This window comes from Anthonomus grandis, chromosome 7, assembly GCF_022605725.1.
Source record: "Anthonomus grandis grandis chromosome 7, icAntGran1.3, whole genome shotgun sequence".
Taxonomy (NCBI): Eukaryota; Metazoa; Arthropoda; class Insecta; order Coleoptera; family Curculionidae; genus Anthonomus; species Anthonomus grandis.
The window spans coordinates 12,658,040-12,677,950 of record NC_065552.1 but is presented as its reverse complement, the minus strand read 5'-3'; the positions used below and the strand labels follow the sequence as shown (position 1 = coordinate 12,677,950).

The 19,911-nt window shown below is 30.8% G+C and overlaps 1 protein-coding gene across 5 annotated transcripts in view; it reads right to left on the bottom strand.

Annotated features, from left to right (window-relative positions):
• Nucleotides 1-19,911, bottom strand: part of LOC126738937 (serine/threonine-protein kinase minibrain) — a 65,613-nt gene that overhangs the window by 17,926 nt on the left and 27,776 nt on the right. For 3 of the 5 annotated variants that reach the window (XR_007661491.1, XM_050444429.1, XM_050444430.1), the window contains exons 3-8: nt 15,439-15,584; nt 15,184-15,374; nt 14,842-15,128; nt 9,647-9,903; nt 7,688-7,853; nt 7,442-7,625 (exon numbers count right to left, since the gene is read on the bottom strand). Coding sequence is in view for 4 of the 5 variants with exons in the window: in XM_050444429.1 (XP_050300386.1) it covers nt 7,442-7,625; nt 7,688-7,853; nt 9,647-9,903; nt 14,842-15,128; nt 15,184-15,374; nt 15,439-15,584 (1,231 nt within the window). In the remaining variant the exon portion in view is untranslated. Of the gene's footprint in view, nt 1-32; nt 162-7,441; nt 7,626-7,687; nt 7,854-9,646; nt 9,904-14,841; nt 15,129-15,183; nt 15,375-15,438; nt 15,585-19,911 lie in introns of all 5 variants that reach the window. The other 2 variants (XM_050444432.1, XM_050444433.1) reach the window with 2 other exon arrangements.

Here is a 19,911-nt window from a genome sequence, read left to right as displayed (position 1 = left end):
TGTAAATAATTTGTTTTATACCCTTTTCTTACCCTACCGATAATATACATTCCACTAATACCAATTTATCAAAAACGCAGGCTTGTCACGCTTAGCAGTATTTCGTTCAGAAATGCTTTTTAGTCTTGCTTGCACACTACTATTTTCTTTTGGCACATAACCTAAGTAGCAAAAACAAACTTCAAGTAAAAGTCCTAACGTTTAGAGGCTTCCTTCAATGTATCGATATTGATTCAAAAATAAGTAAGTGTAAAAAATCCGTGCAATCGTTGTTTGTAAGTGGTATAAGGAATAAGCTTAAAACGAAAATTTGTATTCTTTTTGCAGTTTTTTTGAATTTGAAAAAATCATGTATTTGGAAACACAATTATTTAGATCTTTATGAACTTCTCATCTAAAATGTGGTGGTGGGGGTCCACATGTAGGAACCGCATATTCTGCCTAACATTTAGAGTAATATTAGAGTATAATTCTTCTAATAATTGTGGTAGATTGTGTCGAAGAAAATCTAAATAAATATCACCGAGGTCAGTCAGGTGGAAGAAAGTAGGATCCAATAAGCATGTTATTTACCACGGCGCGGCAGCCCAAATATTTAATGAAAATCTATGTTGAAAATTAGATCTTTTTACAACATGCGATTTTTGTACTTTCCAAATATGATTGTTCTCGAAATTTTGCACTCCATCTAATCGTGTCTGACTAAACCATAAGTCGTACAGAAAAAATTATGAAACAAAAAATGCAGATAATTAAATCTTAACAATTTATCTTTTAGGAGTGAAGCTGTACAAAAATAGAGGGTACCAAAGGGTTTTTTAGTATCTCTAAAATGGTTTGGACTATCTTTTGGTTCAGTAAAAAATATTAAAATGGGCCTTAAAAGGATCCATGTGTATACCAAAAGCAAAATTAAAAATGACAAAATATACGGCGTTAATAAAGATTTACCTATATATGTTATTAACTGCAGACTGGGGCGTCCCAGTTTTACACATACTATTCTATATCTCTCACAAAAACGTCTTGCAGATGCTTTTGATGATTATCGGTAGAGAGCACACAACGAAGAGATATATCTACACTATATGTCTTCTATCAATTAGTAATGACAACACAAAAAAAATTAAGAAAGGGAGAGGTGTCAAAGTAACTGAGAAGTTAACAGCCTTTTTGCTCTACGAACTTGCACAACTCTAGGAATATTATCGGCACTGGGATACATGCTTTCCGATCTACCAATAGACCAATTAGGAGGGGGTTAAGCATTAAATGTGTTACCATATAGTTAAATCATTAAATGCTATAGGATAATTAGCTTCGGTTAAGGTAATAATTTTAAAAATCTCAGCTGCTTCACCTTGAACAGCCATTTGTAAAAGTTGAAATCTTTGTATATAGGAAAGGATTCTTTTCTCATACACAAGGGTTCTCAAGAGATCATAAAAGTAAGGCCAGTCTCTTCTGTTCCCAGAAAAGGCAGGAACTTTGATTCTAGGTAGATCAAGATCATTTTAATGATCGTCACTTAGTAATTCACTGAAGGAGATATGCTGCTCTTGCAGCCACTTTTTGGGATAACGTATACTAGAGTAAGTAATTCACAAAACGATAACGTTGAATATCACAAATGAGAAGTATTGGTCGGTATGAGTTAAACTTTATTATCAAATAATAAAAGTCCAAATTTCTATTGGGTAAAATCACAATGGTAAACAATAAAAAATTGGGTTAGATAAACAATAACAAAACCTTTCAATTATGTCTTATCACAAAAATAGGCTAAAACTGACCAGTTTATAGGTTAATGCAACCGCTAAACTATTTGGACAAACGGAATTCGGCACCACCGTGGCAGGGACGCTACTTGGTCGAGCGTTGCAAATACAAAAAAAGGTAAACCAAATCCAGAGTTCCCCAAAAAACAACAAGGGAGGAAGGATACACGTTTTCGTTTTTAAGCTTTCCTCATATACCACCAATGACTGTTAAAAAATTAGAGATCTGTATAGATTTTTTTAAATTTCAAAAGCCAGATTGATTATAATATTGATATTTATTCAACATTGTAGATTCGTAAAGCATAAGGGATCTGATGCTTTTTAAGAGTTTAAGATTACTAAAATATATATAACAGTGTTTCAGACTGTTTAAAACGTCAGCGGTTTCCCCAATAAGTCGAAACAAGAGAAGAACTATAACTTGATAAGAATGATAGCCAGACCAAGTTTAGATTTAAGTTTTATTAAAATGGATGAAAAGATTTGGTAATTTTACCGATAAGAGTGAAACTCTTAAAAACATGACAGAGCGTCCGTTTTAAATAATACTACTATGGTCCTCTCGAACACTCGATTTTAGATACGGAATAGGAATAGAGGTGCGTTTAAAGAATTGTCAAATTTTTATTTGTTTCCGAGTTGCAGCAAAATAGTATATTCACTAACATATGCTAAAAATTTATTATTTTCTACAAAATGGCTACTGGGAAATTTTACTTCAGTCGTATATCGGTTTAAAAGAAATATTTTTTTTTAATATGAGGATAATTTGATTGAGAAAAAATTAGTAAAATGGCCAAGTAGCCCAATTTGTAAAAAAGAAGACAAAATATAAACATAAATAAAAAAACCAGTTTGCTACCGAGCTTTAGTGAGAGCCTTAGTGTTATTAATTAGAATGGCCATCCTAAGAAGTTAATATATTTTTATAGTTGAATAGAAGTCCATATTTTGTAGAGATAGAAACTTCCCCATTTAGAAACCTATATATTTTTATATCTAAATTAGTAAGTAAATCTTCATATTAAACTAAGAAAAATAAAATCCCATCGTTAATTTAACCGGCAAAGTTAAATGAGATATTTTTTATATAAGTACACTATTACTTCTAATTACTAAATCTTAAGCATTTCTGGCAAAGTTTGTATTGTAATTTCTCAGGCCTAGGTAGTTTACCCCTGCGGTAACTACGAACCTTAAGTCAAGACTTAACAATTGAACCTTTAAAATAATTTTATTACAAAGTTGACAGTCACTAAGATAAATAATGTTTCAATTGTTTTTTATAATAATAGATCAACAAATTAATAGCAAAACGACATCATGTGACAGTACATATTCTTTTAAATGAACAATTAAAACTCATCCACAAATTTACTCTTATCCGTTTTAAATTATATTTGTTCTTATCAATGCCGTTTATAATTTTTAAAATGAAATGTGTAGCCTTTTGCTCATTAATCACCAAAAAAAAATATTTATAATTTCGTCTTATACTTTTTTGTTACATCTAACATGCTTAATTGTGTTCCAAAAAATCTACAATCTAGGTCTAGGAAATGCGTCACACAGGTGCTGTGTGCAAACAAAAAACATGCAATTTGCGAGACCATATTGTTAACACATGCACCACAATTTCAAGATTTTATTAAATGTAATTAACTTTGATATAATCTCGTTTTAAGTGCAGTTTTATATTTCTTAATTCAAAAAGTTACCAACCATACATACAAAATGCATGTCTTAAACAAAATAATGTAAGAGATTTGAAGTTATTTATATTATGATTATATTTTGAACATTAATAATTCAAAATGACTGCTGTTTCCAGTAAGCGATTATTGATATTTTTCAATTTAAAAACTATCTAAAAAAAGTGGCATATGTGTTCAACTCATTGAACTTTGCAAATTATACCTGTATTAAATTAGACTGGTTAATTATAACCATATCACTATGTTAGTCATTGATTCAGGTTAGTTCCTAAAAATATGAAAGAGATATGAAAATATGGTTAATTAAATATTAAATAAAAAATAACGGAAAGTTCAGAAAATGAATGTCAACGATAGTTATAATAAAGAAAGAATATTAATAATTTATATTTATATAAATAAATATATACAATAAAATACCGCAGTCACAGACTGTCCCAAAAATATAGTGCAATACTTTACCAGTAGTTTCTAGTGCCAAAATAAAACAAATGGTTTATATAAACACTTATTGCAGTATAAACGCAGAAACCTACAGTGTCACAGTATAATATGTAAAGCATAAAATATATTATAAGGTTACATATTTCGCCTAACTAGATCATCATCAGACCTACAGATATATATAGTTTTGACGCGAAAATGGAAAATTCAACGACAAACTGACAAAATTAAAGCGTAAAAGTAATTGTTAAAAATCAGATGCTATCAAAGTCAAACATTTCGTTAACAAATTATGACTTTAAAAGGTTTTTTAATCGCCGTTAATTCCAATAAATCTATTTTTTTCCTTTATTACTTTTATAAAAAGTCTACATTATTAGTATCTTGCGGACAATTATAATTATTTTCTAGATGATTTGCAATTAATTTAATCACTGTTATCAGAGAGAATTTGCAACAAACCCACAAGATTTTAAGAAAATGGACTGAAACATATGCTGCAAATACAAAAACCTTCTTACATACTTGAACTCATTAAATTTAAACCTAATACATCCTATAGTCTTCTCAGACATTTATTATTGATGACTAAGAAAAATTTGAATTATCTGGTTTTAATACGTTTTATAATAATTCAAAGTTTAATAAAAGTGATGGGATAATAGTTTACATTAAACAAAATGTATATACAGTTCCAAAACAAAATTAATCGGTTGACGTACCAGCGAATAGTGACCAAAAATGTCTGGGAATAATGGATATTTTATCGACCTCAAACTTTTGTATTTCAAATGACTACCCGAAGTGTGATACGTCATTTTAAAGAGCATACATATCTCTTATCCGACCCAATGGAAAAAACAACGTATAATCGACGAATACGCGAAAAGTAAGAAAAAATTTGTAGGAATCAAAAACTTTTTATTAACTCAAACGGTTCCTTCATAGTGTCACACATTATTTTAAATGGCCAACAAATTTCCATCTAATTTCAGGTTGAAGCGATTTACCACTAAAAAATCCTCCTCGAAAGTACAATATATCCTTCAATCGTCCAATCTTTGGAAAACCAAATGGATGAAAATGATTTTGGGATACTAATCGAAAATAATTTGTATTTCCAACAAGTAGGAGATTCACCGCACTACGCTTTGACAGTTTGAAAGTGGTTTAATGAACAGTTTCCAGGGATGTGGATTGGCAGGCGTCGTGCAACTGAATGGCCCGCACGGTCGTCAGACTTAACACCACTAGATTTTTTCCTTTGGGGGTATTTAAAAAACAGCAGCAAAGTTTATAACACCACACCTGAAACTATTAATGATATAAGGATCGAATTACTCGTAAATGTCGAGATATTAGAGGACAAGTGTTTGTGCCAGTGTTCGTAAAGAATATTAAAACAGATTTTATTATGGGCTCGCGAATAACGGAGCACATTTTGAGCACAATAAAATGATTAAATAGTTTATTTTTTAAACACCTTTTTACATCCTTACTGTTTATAAGTCTATAAACTTACATTTTTCATATACCGTTGGTGATAGATTTTATGTCCTTTAAAATAATGTATCACATTAAAGGATAGCCATTTGACATGCGAAAGTATGACATCGATAAAATATTTATTATTACCAGACATTTTAGTTAACGTTAACCGATTTAATTTTTTTTGGCATCGTTGAATATAGACATTTTAATGCTGCTTACAATGATGTGTCACACGATCAGGCTTCCCATTTGTCTATTTACAAATTCATAAACAAGTTTAATTTTCTTTCATAAATTACTACGCCTACAAGAGTAACACACACGAGCAGTACACCACCTATTTTTTAGATATAAATTCAATATGTAAAACAAAATAAATATTATTTATTCTTTTAAATTTTCACTGACGCATCATTTTCCAAGCAAGAATTAATTTTAATGTGGAGGTTAAAAAAGAACTGTGATACGGTAGATTTTGCGTTTTTGTTCATATAGCAATAATTGTATGTCAGTGTCTTCATGAAAAATGGACCATTTTTTTAAACAGTTTGAGTTACAATAATATGGTAAATTTGGTACACAATTTTTTAAAATAGGCGAAACTTTAATAAAATAATATCTTAAAGTACTTTAAAGAGGACAAGCTAATGATTTTCTTAGCCCCAATTTTTTAATTAATTAGGAAAGAGAATTTTTAAATTTAAATAGCGTACGAATAAAAAAATATAAAATAATTTTTCTTAGAACAGAAGATATTTAAAACAACATTGTGATCGGATGACCCCATTTTTTTAATACAGCATGAATTTTTATTAAAAAAAAATATCCCAACACTGATTAATTTATAAAAAGTACTGTAGAAAAACCTAAACAAAAATAAGGTTACAGTGTTTGGTGTAGAATAATTAGTGACATTATTATATATATTATTTGCGCAATTTTTTATGAGGGTAATCTCAATGATATCTAGTTTTACTAGAAACCAAAATTACCCCACTTATTAATGCACTACTGGATCATATTAAGAGGGAATCAATTTTCCAACACAATAGTGCCCCCTTATAATACCAAAGGCCTTGTGGTGGAATAGCTAAACAAGAACAAGGAATATAAAAATAGAATAACAAGCAAGAATCAATTAAAACAAACAATTAGACAACAAGTTATTGAGATATGATTATTCGGGCTATCAGTGAAATAGAAATTTTCCGGAAAGCGGTTCAAGATAGGCAAATATAAAAATGTACTATAGTAATTTTGAAGTGTTTGTTTTTTACATAAAGATTTTGTTTCTACATAATTTGTATGTGTAAAAATTCATACAAATATATTTACAGTAAATAAATAAGACACAACTTTTTGAGGTATATCAAAATTTTTTGCTCATTACAGAAACAAAGAAAAAAGAAAATCGAAGTTAACTTAGATTAAATATTGGGAAATTTGAACGTCAATGTTTAAGATCCTGTATACTTTTTAAAATCCAAATAAAAAAAAGAAAACGAGATTTCTAGTTTATTAATTAGAGCTATTATTAGTTAGTAAAGCTATTTTGCTTTAGAATAACACAATCTCAAATACAAGACAAATTGGAGCTAAAAATAAAAATACTAAATATCTTAAAAAAGTGTAAAAATGTATACATTGAACTGTTAATGGAAAATAGTTTAAATAGTAGGATGTATAACTGATATAATATAGGGTATCACATTTAAAATAACGAAGCTAGTATCCACCAGCAAAAAAACAAATTACCTTGTGTATACATAAATATCATAAAATAAAATTTTCACTTGAAAGCTTTTCACATAATACACTCTGTGAAAAGATATAGGCATCTAACATAATGCCACCCTGTATATTTTTATAAAATAATTATCAAAAAATTTCAGAATGGCTAAAATTACCGCTTTTAGAATTTAAGATTTCAAATAGTTATTATTCTTCTTCATAAGATGGTTAGTAAAGGGCTAAAATAGATAAATTAATCTATGAATAATTAACACTTACCATGCTGACTGTTAGATATATCAAGGCCAGTAATAGCGGGACTGCTACTCGCACTATGGTTGGCCGTTGCCGACGCAGTATTCGTACCCTCGTCGCTGGTGCGCTTAAAGAACCCATGCTGCAGTGCGTAATAAGGAGTTATACGAGTTTTGGGGTCGTAGTCAAGCATTCGCGTTATTAGGTCCTAAAATATAAGCAGCAAACTTAGTAAATACGAACTTTTTAACTATTGAATCTTAACCGTACCTTAAATTTAAGATAGTCTGACTGCGCATGTCCTGGTTCTCCGGCCCTCCTACTGCCCGGTCCACCATTGTCTACACCGAGGATCTCTTGTAACCGTCTTGAACCTGGGCTTTTGTATTTCTTGCCGTCCTTAGTTTTTTTTAGGACGTATCGATAGCTGCCACTACTATAAACGTAAACGTGTTAAAAACTAATTTAAATAAATACTATTATTAAAAAGAAATTGGAAATACTATTACTGGAATCACAGCAATAAATTTAATATCAGATATTCAAAATAAAGACTTCCTGGTTTAAGTATTATTCGACTCTCTGAAAGCAGGTTATGATTGTGAATAAAGTAAAAAGACCAATTTTATATGTAGTATCAAGTCTCCTCCAAGTCCTTGTAACTATTTTTTGATGCAGCTAAATTCAAAAATGACACTATACAAAGTGAAATCTATTATAAGATAATGTGTCAGAACTAAGCTTGATTCAAGTTTTATTTACAACATATTAAAATGTAAAAACAAACCTTACTTATAAAAGCACACAACCCCCACTGCAAAATTCTTTAAAAAAACTCTTAAAACTGCAAGAGAGCAAGATGAGATTTTGAAGCACTAATAGCAGCCATAGCAATTAGGAGAAATTTACAATATGGTCGGTGAGTTAGTGCAAGCTATGACAAGATTTATTAAGAAAAGTGCAACATAGATCATAACCTACTGAATTTTTGTTTTTGATCTATTTCTGACCCGTTATATTTTTTAGGTAAGATTTACACGAAATATAGCAAATCCTCAAAGAACTAAAAAATGAACATTCTTTTGGTTAAGATGATATTTCCCAAAAAATCTTTTAAAAAGTTGCCATACCCCTCCAAAAGGGTTGAATATGTTCCAAAATGTTGAATATGACCACTATTAAGTGGTCATATTCAACACACAGTTTTTAGTTTTATCTAAAATTATTTCTGCTGCTTCTCTAATTTTTAACTAATTTTTTGGCCATTACCTACTTGGGTTAATACATAGTGGAAAGGCTACAAAAAACTTATTATTTCCATGAAAAAATCATATCCTAAACAAGGCTCAGTTAAGACTTCTTAATATTGTAAAAGAACAATATAAAATGAATATAACATAAAATGAATAATACACATTAATGAAACTTATTAAAACTTTAATTTCTTATTTCAAAAACATATGGTACAATAGAATATTTGTACATACTTTCAAAACAAAAACACCTGAATAAAGTTTATACATAAGAAATTTGGAATATTCAAGGAAGTACACCAGTCAGTATACAATACTTGTACCAAAAGATCCTATAAGTAAATCCAGTTTTGAAACAAAAAAAAAAGATTTTATAAACGGCCTAAAAAGTATATTGACGAGAAGCTGAGAGAGCCCTGTATTAACTTGCCCAGTAATAGTAATTCTAAGGTACAAGTTAAAAAGAAAAGAATAGCGTTTCAAGTACTCTCCCTCTACTAAGTACAAGATGAAACCTGCGAGGACCTAGAGAACCTGCGCAAGATGAGAACGATGTTTGTTGTTTTTGAATTCTTATTACCTTGTCTCTTTTCTATATCCTTTATCTTCCATAAAATTTTATGAACAACTTATGAAACTAATTTTTTTTTTCTGCAAAAGAAAATATACAATTTTATATACAGGTTCTTATAAATTCGCAGCCCATTATTGAAACCTCTGTAATGAGAATATTGCAAATAAGCATTAAAAAACATGAAAAAAATTTACTTTTTCCAAATAACTATGGAACATCATATTACTGCTTACAAATCTGCGCTTTGCCAAAATATTTTATGTTTTATGGTTATCAAAATCCTAATAATAAACTCCGAATTGATAGCACCGTGTATACTATCAATTTTTTTTTTATAGAGTCTGCTCTGATTACAGAATAATGTGTGAATAAAAACTTTAAAAATAAACCAACGAATCTTACCCTCGCTCGCTAGCGACTTTCTCAAAGAACTTTCGAGTTTTGTTCGCCTGGTCCAGAATGTGCTTGGGTGGCATTCCCAACACCTCCACGATTTTGTTCATTTGATCCACTTCGTTCGATCCGCTGAATAGCGGCTCTCCGGTGTGCATCTCTACTAGAATGCAACCTAAGGACCACATGTCGATGGCCAGATCGTATGATATGCCTAGAAGAACCTCCGGCGATCGATAGAACCTCGATTGGATATACTGGTATATCTGCATAAAAGAAAATTGCGCGAAATGTCAGTTAAACGTGTGTATTACAAAAATATATTATGGATAAAAAAGACAATATAGATTCGTTCTATAAAATCAGTATTCTGTTGAAGTTTAAATGATATATTTTGTGCAGCCGTTTTGACCACTACAAATTCATTATTTTTATTTCAAATTTTTATACAAGAAAAACGGTCTTTTCTTTGCCATTTACAGACATTTGTAATGATCTCGTTTGTATAACAGCGAATCTATAGTTTTTGTGGTTTTGTTTCTTGCGACATCAATCCGATTACTCTATTTATATTGAAACGAACAAAAGCTTTTAGGATGAAGAATATACTGGGTGACACAGACCAAAGGGAACACTTAATAACTTTTTTACTTTTTAAGATAAACAATTGAAATTTGGTATAGCGATAAAATAGTTATAAGGGCATCTTTTGACATCTATTATTTTTCATCACTTCCGGTTTAACAGGAAGTGACACTAACTTTCTTATTTTAAATGGGACACTTGGTATATTTTTATGTATTTCAATAAAAAATAATATTCTTAAAACAATAATACTGTGTTTTCCACTTTTTATTTTATAGTCACAGAAAAAATCACTTTTTTAAATTTTAAAATAGGGTGCTAAGAATGCGTTGAAAGTTTTAATTTTTAATCAAGTAATAACGGAGAAATAGTAGTTCGTTACATTTTATGACTTAAATATTTCACACGCCTATTTAAAATGCCTAAACCATTAATTTTGGCATTTACTTAATTTTTTTAAATTGCACATTATTGGGAACAACCACTTTTAAAATGCGATTTATTATGTTATGTTAAATAAATGTTATTGTAAAATATGTCGTATTAAGATACTGAAAAAAATATTGAATTGGAAAATTTGTTCTTTTATTCCCGAGAAGTAATATGACGTTTGACAAAATATGATGTGTTATGTCAGTTGAAAAAAATAGGCAGGCGTGTCATTACAATGCTTCCTGTTCGTTCATTTTTGTAAATTAGTTTTTTTCTTCTTATGGGCTTATTTATCAGCCGATTTAAAAAATAGTCATATCAAATTATTGGGAAAAAGAAACCGCTCTTGAAAAGTGGTTGTTTCCAATAATGTGCAATTTAAAAAAATTAAGTAAATGCCAAAATTAATGGTTTGGACATTTTAAATAGGCGTGTAAAAGATTTAAGTCATAAAATACAATGAAAATTATTTTTCCATGATTACTTGATTAAAAATTAAATCTTTTAACGCATTTATCGCACTCTATTTTAAAATGTACAAAAAATGATTTTTATATGAGTATAAAACAAAAGGTAGCAAATATAGTATCATTGTTTTTGGAATATTATTTTCTATCGAAATACGTAATAATATACCAAGTGTCCCATTTAAAATAAGAAAGTTAGTGTCACTTCCTGTTAAACTGGCAGTGGTGGAAAATAATGAAATATGGTAAAAGATGCTCTTATAACTATTCTATCAATATACCAAACTTCATTTGTTTATCTTGAAAAGTAAAAAAATTAAGTATTCCCTTTTTTCTGTGTACGAATATACCACGGTATATTCGTTTCTGAAACTTATTAGTGCGGACCCGTAATTAAAATATGAATTAGGGGAATATATTAATTGTCCAAGATTTTTTTTCTTAAATGTTAAACATGTTTCATAGGAGAAAACAGCATATGTCCAATATAATTGAAAAAGATTCTGTCAAAGAAAGTTTTTCAATTTCATCAATTCTTTAATGTGGTATCTATTAACAAACGAGGCAATTGTATCTTTCTAAACTGTAGTTTTTATTATTTTGGCAGGAGGCCCCTCCAATAAGGCCGTCAAATAAGCAAATTTCTGTGTGACCATTAAGGTTTCTTTATTATGTATAAGAGATTCACATGTGTGACAATACTCGAGTCAATCTAAATTTTTACCACAAAATGTAGGTAATAAGATCTTAGAAAAATGTTGGTTAGTTTATTAAGATTCACTAGTACTTATGTCACTAGAGGCATAACAAACCACATTACTTCTGTAGGACCGAGGAGGACTTACATTTATTTTTAGTTTTTGAAAACAAAGTTTTTGCAATGCTAGTTGGTTACGATATTGTTATTTAAAAGAGTCGTGATACGCATCCTTCGCAATAATACGGCATACGATTTAAATTTGTGTATCGCTATACACGTCTATAATTAACGATTTCATTGCTTCTGATGTTGCCAACTGAAATCGAAATTTCTAACACCCTCGTTCGCGTTTTGTAGATAATAAAACAAGGTCTCAGGATTAGGATTTTTGGCAAATGCAGCGTTTGGGAGAAAGTGATACGAACAAAATCGAGTCGCCTTATTTACACGTTAAGACAAACTGAATGTATAAAGAAGCCTTAAAAATTGTGTTAAATGTATGTAACTACATAAAAAAAATTATCAAAAATCAAGAACAAAAGCAACTATCACCGAAAGACACAAAGTTGAAAAAAAAAATCAAAATCAATCAGTGGACGGAGGATGATACAAACACCTAAATAAAATGTTCTGCTCATTTTAAATATAAATATCTGAAGGTTAATTTGCAATAAAAATACCATTTGTTGAATGGTGGATCAATGGTCAATTTTTCCCAAATGAAACATGAAATGGTTTTTTTCTGAAAATCCTTCTTAATGGCTACTAATTTCGGAGTCTACTGAAAACTTTAAAACTTTTTTATGATTTTGAGCAACCAATATTTCATTAAAATCGTTAAATTTTATTGAAGAATCAGTAATTCTACCTACATTTATATTTGTACACATCTTATTATAGCCTTAAACTACAATAGGAATAATTGTAAGGGGTCGGGGGAAAAAAGATTGCTCCGCGCGTATGTTTAAAGCAGTTGGAAATAGAAAACTTAGAAATTCAATAATTCCGTTATTTAAAGTAATAAAAATATTGCGATTGCTCAACATTAAAAATCAGTTCAAAATCTATAAGGATGAATTTAAAACGAAAAATTGGACGTTTAGGTGGATTTCTTCGTGCCCTATGTATATGTTACCGGACAAACTCGATTTCGGGATAACTAGTTTTTTCTAGGCCGAATCAGTATATCCGATTCCGAAGAGCGATAGATTAACTAGTTTATATTAGTCTAAACTGATTTGTCCTAGTCTACACACAGTCTCTTCACAAAAGTTACGTTTTTACTACTAATTAAAGAAAATACTATTACTAGAAGCATGTTTGCTAATTTTTATTGTTTACATGTCAAACTATTATGATATATCGAGTTTCAGATAACGATGTTTTTCTTGCAAATGCATCAATTCGATGAACACTTCTTGGTGCAACTACACTTTATACAAATTTAAACAAATTAAATAGTTACCTGCAATATAATTTTTGTAAGATACCATGCTTCATCCCAATCATATAAAATCCATCATCAGATACCTCAAGCACAACTTCAATAACGTTTCGAAGAGTGGTGGTTGCCTATCTTTGTGACTTGTTTTTCAAGCCTCTACGCAACCTTCGATAATTTGTGATGCTCCACCCTTTTTCATCATCTACATTTCCATAGGAAAAACTTGTCAATAAACAGCTGTCGAAGATCGTCCAACCTTGGATTTTACACCAAATCTTGCCTTATAAAGCGATTTCTTAATTCCAGAATAAAATGCCCGATTTTGCGTAAACTGTATGTAACTTAGTCGTCCTGACCCTTTATCTGGCTGTCAATCATCCAACTGCTTTCACCACTATTTTGAATATCTTACTTGGCCCTTGCGACTGATCCTTGACTTTGACTATGTCGTGGTTTTCCATTCGCAATATTGGGTTCTGGCCATAGGCTTCTCACATAAAATTACAAATTCTCGGCCGTACATAGGGTTTCGAAAGTTAAAAATATATCATTTAAATGGTAGGTTCTTCGGCTCTGTTACTTTCCAATGGACAAACAAACACAAATTTTGTTAGGTGGTCCCGATACACCAGTATAAATTTTAACTTTCCATCTGGTTGTGTCTCGAAGATCGACTTGGCATCGGTTATTCATTTTGGAGTGCAACATCGGTTTAGAAACTAATCCTCTCTTTTCTTTGGTCTTGTTTTGTTGACACACCACGCACCTAGATAAAAAAAAGACATTTCAGAACATTTCTTTCGTGATATTTGCAACTTTTTAGAGGTTGGGTTGGGTTTCAGTCAACATTCTATTATGTCCACCATGTCCCACTGCTAAGTGAACTGCGTCAATATCGTCGTATAACTCATCAGCGGTGAGATAACATTTGTTTTATTTGTATTTACTTCATGTCTAGAAGTAAATTTTCTTTAGATCTCCTATATGCACCACATCAAATCTTTTGTCTTCTTTGTTGCAAGTACTTTTTCTTTGTCAAAACATTAAAATAAGTTGAGTTTTCGTCCTCAGGTAATAAAACTTCAAACAAAAATCTCTGCCTTCACTATTTTTGATCTACGTGCCCACTTGATGGATCTATTATGCCGAGATACAGAAATGCATTCCGAACTTTAAAATTCATAAGCAACACAAAATATTTCAAAATGTCTAGCTTATGGACAACACGCACAATACGCAACGATTCTGCATTAAGACGAACACTCCATAACAGTCAAAAGGCGCGTGCAAAATCCTTGTGATCGGCGAGACAAAGCCGACCGGTTACCTTTTGACGAGTTCAAACTAGTAAAATCGCGGTCCTAAGTAATTTAGATTAGGACAAATCCATCACTATTATCCTATCAGTTTTCGGTAAATTGATTTGGCGTAGGAAAAACTAGCTTCTACTAAATTCGAGTTAAAATAACAAACCAATATATAAATGGGGCACGGTGTACAGATATGGTCAGAGTAATACACGAAATTTGACTGTCTCACTTATTGCTATAAAATATCCTGTAGCAAAGAAACTTACCCTTTGTCCGAGTTGACACGAGCTACCAAAATCAACAATTTTAATCGCTGACCTCTTCGGATTACACAAGAGAATGTTCTCAGGTTTAAGATCACAGTGAATTATACTAAGTTCGGGAGTGGAAAGGAACAGCAGCGCCGTACACAGCTGCTGCGCGAACTTTCGCGTCAAATTCAGAGATACGCCTCGGAAATTCGTGTTTCGCAGTAGGTCATACAAGTTGTACGACAATAATTCGAACACGAGACATAGATGATTCCGCCACATAAAATGTCTTTTTAATTTTACTGAAAAAATTACAGGTCACATTTAAAATGTTAAATATTTACTGAAAAAACTTACCTATATAATACTTATTCTCTGCGTCAGCCTTATTCATAATTTCGAGCAACTTGACCTCGATTTGGGCCTGGTTAAGGAAGGGTTTTTTATTTTTTATTATTTTAATAGCCACATTGCACTGCTCCACGTGGTCGTAGGCCTTCACCACTTGTCCAAAAGACCCCTTGCCAATAAGGGAGTCAATTTCATATCTAAACAAATTACCAAACATAAAGAAACGGAGAAAAGTTAAACATTATTATGTCATGTATTAACCTGTCAAGGAACTTTTCACCGGTCTTGATGATATAGTCATGGTTGTCGTCGTCATAACCGTCATTGTAAATCTTTCGTTCTTTTTTATGCGAACTATCGTCGCCTTGGACTTGGGCCGCACGGCGTTTCTTTTTAGCATAATATACCTAGAATGAGAAGAATAATTTAAGATAAATATATAATGGAGGATATTCTTTGTTTGAAAGGCATTTTTAAAGTAAAGCTTCCGAAAAATTGTTTTGCTAATTTAAATGAAACATATTATGTTTAGTACAATTATATAATATGTATATATACAATTCTAGAGCTATCTATACTTAAATAGTAGTATTAACCAGCGTCTTATTGTGCATTAAAAAATGCGACATTTTCAACTGAGAGTGCATATATTATTTTTGTTTACGGATATTGTGATGAAATAAAAGAGCGGCGGTCCAGGAATATGAAAGACGTTTTCTATGCCATAGAATGCTAAATCACCAAACTTTTGCCAAAGTTTTTGACTTTGGTATAAATGCTGGTGGAATGCATTTTGAATTTTTTTTACATGTTTATTGTATACGTATTGTTTATTTTATTTGTAATACTTTAATAATATTTATTTGTTTGAATTTACTAGATAGTTAAGTATCGGCAAAAAAATTTGAAACTTATTAAAAGGATATTTAAATCATAAAAACCTGATGCATATTTACTTTATGTGAACTATTTAAAAAATAAATAAATATTATGTAAAAGAGTATCGTGGTAAAAAAACACGCCTTATAAAATTATGCCACTTTTTGGTATTTTAACGATTTAATTTATTGCAAACATTACTTGTATGATGCATGTAAAACATGTTTTTACATGTATACATCAAAGTATCAATCAAGTATAAGTTTAATTCAAAATGTTATAAAAAAAAATTGATAAAACTCATATATATTTTTTGCTTACCAGCTTCTGTAGCCGGTCTAAATTATTTTTTTATCTTATTTCGTTGATAATTTCCTTTGGGTCTTTAAATAGTTTACACAAATACAAACATCGAATCTACAGAGTATTTCTTTACGAAGGAGACAAATATTTCAATATTTTATTTCAATCCTGGAACGAAATTTTGTAGATACACTTCTAGCTATAGTTGAACTAGTGTATTATGCCAGCAAAATTTAAAAAAATGAATCAACTATTGAAGAAGCTACAGGGGCCTTGTCTTGAAAAAATAACAGAACCACGGTGTATATTTTCAAAAAAGTCATATTGACAAATTTAAGCGCTAAATTCTTGAACACCCTGAGTATCGCTTAAGTATGTACAATAATTAGGTCCTGGAACGCAAAATACATTTTCTTTGTTACACATGATTAAAAACGTATTACAATAATCACGGCACTGTCAAAAAAATTAAACCATTCAAAAACACCAAAACAAATAGGACGGACGAACTCCGTGTACACAAAACGACTGCTGTTTGCGAAAGCCGCCCAAATTGCTTTGATCTTTAGCGAAATTTGACCGGGAGCAAAAAGAGACCGACTACTCTTATGAGAGGCCTGGACTAAATTTCAATTCAATTATTGTCCGGTGAAAGGCGGCAAATGCCGTGGCCAGGTAAACTCTCGCCTTAAAAGGCTTTAAAATAACGTACAATACTATGATTTTCGAAAAGCAAAGTGTCTTGTTTAGTTTTCCAAATTAATGATGATTTATTTCTCTGTATTGCTATATTATTTTAAACGAAAATAGGATTGATTCCACATGTCAAAACTTTCATGATTATATTTATGATGCATTTCATATTTTGGTTTATGAAACTTTTAAAGATAGTGTTCATTATGAAATTGAAATAAGGTTATAAAAATGTATCTGTAATTGTTTCAAAAATAACTGTTAAGAGCCTCTACTTCTAAATAATACAGCAACAATACCAGCTCCTCGCCATAGTCTGGCATAAGGATCCAGAATCTCCCACATGTATCTGTTATTGTGCCTTGAATATAAATTAATTCTGTGTGACCATTAGACGTGATGGGTAGTACGGGGTATGCAAGCTGGACGGCGCTTGTTGACGCCTCCAGATCCGTATCCTATGACTAGCCTGCACCAAACAAATTTTTGTTTCGTCATAAAAAAACAACCGAGGTCCAAAATTCTTTAGGTAAAGCCTATGTGTTCTTGTGCCTATTATAATCGGTGAACTTTGTGCTCACGTTATAGTCGGGGCATTCTTAATGATCGGAAACACTTCAAACCTATTACCACTATTCGCTTCTGCAATCTAGAGACTGCTACTTAAACTCCTAAAGCATATAGCATATCTCTTTGGACTGCTGGTATTGCAATAGTTGGGTTTCTTCGGATGGTTAAGTGGATATAGCGGTTTTGTTGTTAATTAGTTACACGCCTTCAAGCGATAGAAGCTCGTTCTATCAGAAAGAGAATTATTTTGGAAATAGCTGTTCCAAGTGCGAAACACATCACTTTGTCAAACCCCAACTCTATTAGCCATGAACGGTTGAGAGTAGCCTTCTTCAGGTAAGACCACAATTCTTGCATAGTCAATCTCACTTATGACTTGTCAAGGCATATTGCACGTAAACTCGTAAAATGTTTTCTCCTTGATAATCGAATCAAAAATGGAACAAGAAAAATTGTTAACATTTCTGTCGGACAACAAATATACGACGAATACGAAATACTGGTAAGTAGAAAACATTGTTAAATAGGCTTTCTTGGTTTAAGAATCTTTTCCCAAAATATAAAAAAAACCTAGAACTAATCTTGTATTAATGATATGCATTTTTTTGCGATATTCCTATAAAGCGAAACTCTACGCGCTGGACCATTGCCGCTGTAATAATAAAATAAAGTAAATCGACGAATTTGGATTGCAAGACATTTAAAAAGAATTAAATGCAGTCAGAAACTAGAAGATGCCAGATTGAAATCTAAAATTTTGTTTCGAAAATACGTCCACTTATTTCCACAAAAGACGCATATTAAATTTAAAAGCTTATTATTATTAAGAAAGGCCTTTTAAACTTTTTGTTATCTATAACAAAAAAATTAAAATACGTGACTGGTAAATTATTGTTATGTGAAATTGTTTGTACTGCAAGTGATACATAAATATATAATAATTTTATAGCGACTTTTTAAATATTTCTGACGAATACTGGCTTCTTAAACATTAAATTTTTTTACAGCATCAACTATATAACTTTAATTAATTAGTTTTATGGATTTCTTTTTACTTTTATATTGGTTAAATTATTTAAATTAGACAAATAAAAAATAATTGTCTCCCTATTCGTGATTAATAATTTCGTATTAACAACTTATTCTCCACTTGCTACATATTTTTATTAAAGATCCTGCTAAAGACTGTTGCAACTTTTTTTAAAAGAAATATTTGGTGAATATATTTTAAAGATATGTAGTATATTACGCTGTAAAAGATAGACCGGCATAAAAGTTATGTAAGCTTATTTGAGCCAGGCTCGTTTAAAGTACTTATAACCTAATAGATAGATAAATGCGTATAACCTAAAACGCAGGTACATACATACGTGAGGTATTTGATGTCGCTTAATGGTAATATTGGTATTTTTGCTTAAATTCTAAAGAAAGTCTAAAAGATTCAACATTAAAAACACTAAGTAAACTACGTACAGGGTGGGCCAATTTAGACGTTTTCTTATGGGAAGTCATGTCCCTGTTAGAGATAAAAAAATTTTGACCTCCATTCTCCGGGCGCAAATTTTAAAAGAAGTTTATTGAAGCAAATGAAATTTTGCTATGGCAAACAGTTTGGCCGCTAGAGGGCGTTTCTGAAATTTGGTCATTTTCGTTTTTCGGCTATGGCTGCTGTGTTTTTAAAGATAAATGATTTCTGTAAAGACTTTCTTATAGCACTTTTAAGCGCTTAACATGCTCATGATATTTAAATTTATACAGGGTGCTTCATTATTAAATTTTTTTTTTTTTTTTTTTTAATGGAATGCATATTATTTTTTTGCATTTTCTTGTAGCCCTTAAAATTCCCTTTTCAAATATACATAACACTTATAATCTAAATTCATTAGTTTAAGAGATATAAATAGATTTCTTAAGTATCAATAAATTATAATGCCGTGCCATTTAAAACGCCTAAAAAACAGAGTAGGCGGGTGACACAATTGCGGGTGAAACAATTGCGTAAAGGGTTGAGTAGGCGGTTGTCAAACTGCTTTGAGTAATACGTCATTTTGACATAAACAAGCTTATTTTTATAATCTGTTTTACTTTGTATTTCTTTTATGTGATAATCACAATGTATCAAAACTATGAAAAATTCGATATGATTAAATGTTTTATTGAATGTAATGAAAATGCAAGAGAGGCCTGTAATTTATATCAACGACGATATCCAGAACGGGGGCAGCCACATAGTACGCTGTTTAAGAAATTAAAAAGAAACCTTATTAATTTTGGTTCTTTTGCTAAACC